General features: G+C 50.9%; 1 protein-coding gene across 1 annotated transcript in view; it reads right to left on the bottom strand.

Moving 5' to 3' along the window:
• Positions 1 to 5909: 5909 nt before the first annotated feature.
• SMAD3 (SMAD family member 3) overlaps positions 5910 to 7366 on the bottom strand; it is a 17278-nt gene continuing 15821 nt past the window's right edge. The window contains exon 8 of the mRNA XM_009867793.1: positions 5910 to 6245. Coding sequence (XP_009866095.1) covers positions 6122 to 6245 — 124 coding nt within the window. The 3' untranslated portion in view covers positions 5910 to 6121. The remainder of the gene's footprint in view (positions 6246 to 7366) is intronic.

The following is a 7366-nucleotide window of genomic DNA, read 5'->3' on the forward strand; positions in this document are numbered from 1 at the left end:
CCTGCTGAAAGGTGAGGCAGTTGATTACTGAACCTATATTTTGCTTAAACTTCGCTTTTTCATACTGAGATACTGAAATCCGTGATCTGTCCAGGTGACGACGAGCAGAACTTGCAGCTCTGAGCCCATTTACTACATCACACTTGATTTCTGGCAACCCCCAGCACAAAATCTGGCCGAGACCCTTTTATTACCGCATTGTTGGAAAACCGAGTGGAAAAACTATTCTCGTAAACCCTCCGTAAGGAAAAACAACCAGAAAAAAAGTAAAATCTGAATTTCAGTGAAACCCGAGGAGGAACGTTAGGAGTTCGCAGCATTAGATCATCGTGTGCCTTGGCTTTGCCTTGGCTTAGCGATGCTGTTCGGAGAATGCTCTCCCCGAGGGCAGATGAATGCCGGCCTCTGTGGGGTTTTTATCCCCCTGCTGTGACACCTGACCCAACTACCTGCCTTCTGTCAGAACAGCCGCTTCGCTGGACATTTTGTGGCCCAGAATGTCCCCCAGGGCACAGTCCTGGTGGGGACAGCAGCACAGGGTACAGCTGAGCGGGGTGGGTGTGGAGGAGTCCACCCCCCTCCGGCTGCCACCGCTCACTCCTGGGCACCGCTTCAGTTCTGACGGCAGCGGTTGCCTCCTTGGGGAGGGAGCAGCGTCACCGCTGCAACGAGAGAGACCGCAGGCTCGAGAAACCCACCCTAACGAGGGGCAACAGCCAAAAATAGTCTGGGAAATTTAAGATGGGAAAATTTTTCCACTAGGACCCCGGAACAGCTTATCTGGGGAGGAGGTGGGTACAATCTCTGGTCTTGAGGGTTTTTTGTCGAGATTTATCTGGCCAAAAGCCCAGCTGACCTGAGCTGGTGTTGGCAAGAGCCTTGGATCAAGCACAAGGTTGGACTAGAAACTTCCAGCAGCTGGAGACGACATTTGTGCCCATCCGCCTGCCCTCCTCTGTTCCGCAGGACGGAACAACCAAGTGGCCAAACCCCCAACTTCAGAAAAAAAGATACAATTCCTCAGCGGAGACACCGGAGGGATTTTAGGGTCTGTCTCACGACAAGACACTGAGGACAAGGCAGTCAATACGCCGCTGCCACTCCCGCGCTTCTGACAGAGGAGTTTCTTAATTCGCAGCCGTAAGGTGAAAGTGCAGCTGCGGTTCAGGGCACGGAGCAGAGGGAACATTTCGCTGCCTCTGACTTCTCCAGCAGTTTGTCAACAAATCCTTTGAGCCACTCGGCTCCACTTCTGTTCACCTTTGAATCCCGTTAGTTAAAAGAAGTGGTTGCGATTTTTACATTATTTTTTATATCTGGCTTCATATTCTTGAATGAAACTGCCCAGACTGTAAGAAGGACGCAGATCTTACCGTAACCGACAATCACTGGGAACAACCTTCATCAGGCACATGTAAAGGTGCCGCCGTCTCTGAGCGATCTGCGCTTTCACAACGCCAAATGCTTTCCATGCACGCCCTTAAGCATATTCTTACGATAAGCCTTACTGTCTCACGAGACTCTGTTTTCAAATCAAAGTTTATTAAAATGTCAAAAATAGAACTTACAGTTTCACATAGGAAAGAAGAGGGCATACACAGTACAGGCCTTTAGTAACAAAATCGGTGAATAATGCGTTACAAGCTAAAGCGGGCGGGTGGCATCACCGCTCGTTAACATACAATCTCAGGTTAAGAACATCTAGAAGACTAATTGCAAACATGCTCATACATATCTAGCGAAGGGGGAGCGGGTCAGCGGGGAGCCAGGGAAGTAGGCTGCCTCCGCGGGGAGAGGGAACCAGTCGCGGCTCAGCAGCAGAGACTGGCGCAGGCTCCTCGAGCATCCACGTACTGGAGGAAACACAAGATGAACCAAACATGCACGGAATAATCTGTTATTTTCTTTTTAAAGATCTGAAGAGCACGACTCCAGGGCCCGCTGGGGAACCCAACTCGATGCTACAGGATTAAACAGCGACTCGGGCAAAGGCTCCTGCTGGAGAAGTCCTTGTTCTGGTTTACTCGCTGGGGTTTGTCGCTCGGTTCTGAGGCGAGTCTCTCGTTCTCACATCAGTAACCGCCTGATTTCTAGCAGTCGTCAGAAAGGAACGTATGAAAGATTTAATACTCCGAACCCTTAATTGCCCTTCCTGGTAAAAAATTAAATATTTGATTCATCTGAATATTCAAGAGAGACAATATAAATACAGAAGAATGTACATAATAAAAAACATATACTGAGTTTCTTAACCATAGCGCTCGATCGACTCCTACACAGTGACTAATTATTGCTCACTCTAGCTTACCAGCTTATTTGTGAAATTCCATCCTCCTACCTATCCAGTACCTTGGAGAACCAGGAACACTCACAGATGTTTCGCGATACGGCTGAAGCCCTTCACCGAGCCCGGTTCTTCTTGCTCCTCGTGCTGTTCCAGCCAGGAAAGCAGCACAAGGCCCGGACATCGGTACTTGCTGCTTGAGGATGCTCTTCGCCCTGCCCAGGAGTCCTCTGCAGGGTTCAAACTCTGCTGATCCTTAAGGGGAGAGGAAACTGAATTCGTTGAACTCTTTCTCAGAGGTTGCCCCCAGCTGTTTCACGGCACGTACGGGGTTAAGCCGGAGCTCGGGGGCAGTTTGTTACGATTGGCTTTCTCCATCTTTGCACACACGAGTGCCAACTCCTGGCGATGAAATCAAATGGGCAGCACTGCACTGCTGAGACGGGCTTAACACAAAATACAAACTGCAGTTCAGTTCAATACGTTAACACCAATAAAAAAGAAGAAAAAAAAAAATCACCACAGTCATTTAAAACCACAAGGCCATCAGTATCATCTGCCAGCAGCCAGGCCCTTGTGTATGGCTACACCAATTAAAAAGAGTCAAAGTTCCTGCTAGTGACTCTACTAGTAACAAAAACGCATGAAATCCTGGTAAAACTACCTGAAACCGCCACTGAATGAGAAGTTACTCCAGTCCAGGTCTGTAATCTGAGCTCGGCTGGACGTGTACACCCGTGCTACATCCCAAAGCTACTCCGAGTTTTAAGAAGGAAGTAAAGCCAAGAAGCAGCCACGCGTGCACCCCTGGGGCACTGCTGCCTCCGACCCTCTCGAGCCAAATGTCACCTTTCAGCAGTGTCCCTGCCAGCGGCCTGGCCCGGTTTGTGGCTGCCAGGGGAGGGTTCGCTTTCAGCCTTTAACTGCGTGACATGAAAGGAAACTGAGCCGCGACGTCCCTTGGAGCGCAGCCCTGTCCTGAGCTTTATCTCTTCGTTCGCTGCAGGACTTTCCGTTTGACTTTATAAGGGAACTTCAGAAAGCCTAAAGCTTTTGTGAACTAGCGAGAAGGCAAACAAAGGGGAGGAGAGGAAATGAATACTCTAGTGGAGATAATCCTCACGTTTTTATCTATCTGTACTACCAGGGCAGCTTACATTTTCCATTTGAAGTCTCAAGGGATGACGGGGTGAGATTAAGCGAAGTTTTCATGTAGCATCTGAATCCTGTTTTTGCAACAGCAATTAATTATCCCTCCTCAAGCAGGAGATAGAGATCTGCTTCCTAGCGGGAACACAGGTCCAACTCCTAGTCTGGCTGAGGAGGCGAATCTGGGTGCAAACTCCCTGCCAAACAAAGTTCGGTTTGCTCCAGCTCGCAGCCTCCCGGTCAGGCTGGGTTCCTGCGCGCGCCGTCGCGTGCAATGAGCTCCCCAACACGGGAATTTAAGATGTCACTTGTGCTGCTCACACACAAGGCAACCCGGGGCACAATGTCCTCTGTGGCTGATGACAACAAGTTTGTTCACTAAAATAAGGAAATATGACTTAAAGACGCTCAGGGACGAAACCTGGGGGCATTTTACGTAGCACGTTTTTTCCCCCCTCTCTCACTAAAAGCAGGAAGTCAAACACTTCCACAAAAGTCAGGGGAAATTTTTGTTTGCAGCTACATTACAAACCTGTATCTGAATGTAAATGCCAAATCAATCCACGGTGAGAGCCAGACCTGCTTTTTAAGTGGCTCGAAAACAGTTTTACACAGATGCTCCTATTGCACAGGTCCATGCAATCAGAGACTTAACTAAAACCAGATGCATGGCAAAAAGAAAAAAAAAATTAAACACCCTAGAAAAGCTCCAGCGCTACGATACGAGCCGTGTTGCGCAGTGAAAGCTCCAGTCAAACTGCTGCGAGAGGATATCCTGGAGCGCCTCTGTCACTCAGGAGCACGCCCACCACTGAGAGTCTTCCTCAGAACTCAAACTCCCTGTACAGAAACATCATTTCTTGTTTTCTTAGAGAAACCCCTTCGTAAGCCAGGTAAAACAAACCCCAGCACAAGCCTCTCGGATCACGTGTTCCTGCGGCCACTGACCCTGGGGGCACCTCGCACCCCGTCGTGCCGACGCCTCGGGTCCCGAAGTGTCGGGTTTTTGCAAACCAGTTTGTGGGACCCAGAGCATTCCAAACCATCATAAAGTCCGTCCAAGTGTCTCCTTCCCGGAGCCAGATCCAGCCTGTGTGTTTGTTTTTCATATAGGACAAAAAAAACCCCAAAAGATTTCCATAGGAATCTGATTATCGCTTTCTCCCCTCCCCCTTCTGATCTTTCGGCACAAACTCACAGGATACTCAACGCAGATATAAAGAAACAGGTAACTGGACAGCACTGACAAAATGAGGAGATTCATTCAGCAAATTTGAACCATAAAAACCAAGTGCTAAGGGTTTGGGTTTTTTCCAGTTGTGGAAGTTGTTTGCCACGACAGTTGCTGCAGGGAAGAAAAAAAACATTAAACAGTCTGGAGCATGTATGTTTAAAATGAACATTTTATAATACAAGTAAATACACACTCTCCCAATTCCTCTAGGCAAAAACACATCTCGGAGCATTTTCATCAGCTGAATTAAGTTTCAAACCGAGGGGGTTTGTGCCCGAGACGTCCTGGTTCATGCGCGGTCGCACGTGACGGTGTGGGATGCAAATCTCTTCAGCTGCATATTCTGAGAACGGCAGCAAGGGCCCTTCACTTCCATCCCTAGAGCAGACCTGGACGCTGAACTCACGGAGCCCCCCGAGGCTTCAGGCGTGGCAGACGCCATTCAACATACTGAGAAAGCAGAATACAAACTTTCTGTAGTTAATGCCAACAGACGAAGGCTTAACTTCTCCAGCCAGAGCTCCCCACGCGACAAACGTCCGTCTGTGAGCGGCTGGAGGCGAACGTCGCTCCACACCGGAAACGCAGTGATATCAGAAGGAGCCGTAAGTTTGGCCTCTTGCTTCACGTCCCTCCAGTCTGGGAGCATCAGGCCACCCGCGGCATCCCTCAGGAGTGGAGCAAGACTCTGCCTCCTTGTTAATAGTCCCGCGTGGGAAACACATTCCTTTTGGGAACATCGCCGTGGGAATCAGTTCTTGCGTGTGCTTGAAATGCTTCCTCTTCCCCGCTGCTGCAAGCCCCGGGAGGACGCGTGTGGATGGTGACGGGAACGCGTGGGAAGAGCCATCCCGAGGTCCCGCGGCACCCGGCTCGTCAGAGGTGTCGGAGGTGCTGCGGGACACGAGTCTGGAGCTGCGTGAGGCAACGGGAAGTTTCCTCCAAGAGAGCCATCCCGAGGTCCCGCGGCACCCGGCTCGTCAGAGGTGTCGGAGGTGCTGCGGGACACGAGTCTGGAGCTGCGTGAGGCAACGGGAAGTTTCCTCCAAGCCGTCACGGGCTCCCCCAGGTGCTCCCACCAGCTCGAGCCAGCGGCCCGACGTGGCTGGAGGCAGAGCACTGGCTTCCCTCTGCTGAAACAAAGTCCAGTTTGTTGGGTTTGGGTTTTTTTTTCAATCATAATAAACTTCAGCTTCAATTTCTGACTGCAATGGCCCATGGCGTCGTAACCAAAGTGCTAACAGTTTCAGTGGAAGTGGCTTACGTGGGCATTTAGTTTAAAAACAAAACAAAACAAAGAAAATCCACTTTTTTTTTTAAAGCAGATTTTTTTCTCTCATCACTTCAGTAACCGGGCATCTGTTCCCTATGCACTACGCACTTTGCTAAGGGTTAAGCCAATTCCATTTTCCAGAGTCTTTCGTTCCCCCCACCCATCCCCAGGACATGTTTCCTTAGGAGACGCTGGAACACCGAATACTCGGGGAGCCCATCTGCGTAAGGACCTTGTCGAGCCACTGCAGGGGCCCGTTCAGATGCAGCTCAATCCAGCAGGGAGTACTGGTCACAGTCTGCCGCCTGCAAGAAAGAAGGGGTGGAGGGAGAGAGAAGAAAAAAAAAGAAGAACGTAAACGTGACTTACCAAACTTTACAAATGCGAAAAGGTTTCACAGCTACTGAAGCATTCTTTCCTGCTTAGACAACAGTCTCGCACGTGGGGCCAAAGGGATGTCTCTCTCCACTATGACATGCTTTTGGCCGACGCTGCCAACTCCTTTTTAAAACTCTACCTTTTCTCCTCACGTTTCGTATGACCCCAAAGGAGCAATTCACTCTATAACCTACTCACTACTCCGATTCCGGGAAACGGGCAGCATCGGATTCCCTGAAGGGAGAAGGGAAATTGCTCCGTTTTGCTTCTCAGACCTTGCCTCTCGTAACTGGGCAGCGACACAAGCAGTTCACCCAACAGGTTCCGTTTCTCCGTGCCTAAGACGAGGATACTCTCTTTTCACCGTACCATGAGGGTTTAGCAGAACATGGCACTGATGGAGAGAGAGATCACCGCTCGGCCCTGCAAGCTCCCTCCCGCAGCCCCGTGGAGCTCTCCCCCTCGAGCTGCTGCCGAGCATCCTTTCCACACAGCGCGGGAGGCTGCGCCGGAGGTTTGAACCACTGTCGAGAAGCAGAGAAGCGTAACAAGTTGCAAAACCCATCAGAAAAGCAGAAACGTGGGGTTAAAACCACGTGTTTTCAAATCCCTCCGGAGCTGGTGGCTGTGGCCACAGAGCAGAGGGGGAAGCCTCGCTGGGTCAGCGCACGCCACGCTTTGATTTTCTCCTACCACAAAACACCTTCCCCTTCTCTTGCTTACTCTCCCCGAGGCCAGACCCCAGGGAGTGCCTCCAGATGGTGAAGCAGGAAGAGATGGGGAGGAAAGGGGAGGGAGGCCAAGGCACAGGGCAAGGGGCTCTCCCTCCTCTGCTGAGGGGCGGCAGGAGCCTCATTCCAGGCAGAGAGGCAGGGACCACTGCTGTGGAGGAGGAGGATTCCAAAGAGAGCAAAAAAGCCTGGAAACAGCCTTGTTTTACACCTTTATATCCCACAGAAGCTGTCCTTGGAACCTGGGTCTGGGAGGGAGAAGCCTCTGCTGAAACGGGGACCCCTCTGCTCCACGGGGCCGTCCCGCGCTCCCGCCG

This window comes from Apaloderma vittatum, unplaced genomic scaffold (genome assembly GCF_000703405.1).
Source record: "Apaloderma vittatum isolate BGI_N311 unplaced genomic scaffold, ASM70340v1 scaffold3834, whole genome shotgun sequence".
NCBI classification, from domain to species: domain Eukaryota; kingdom Metazoa; phylum Chordata; class Aves; order Trogoniformes; family Trogonidae; genus Apaloderma; species Apaloderma vittatum.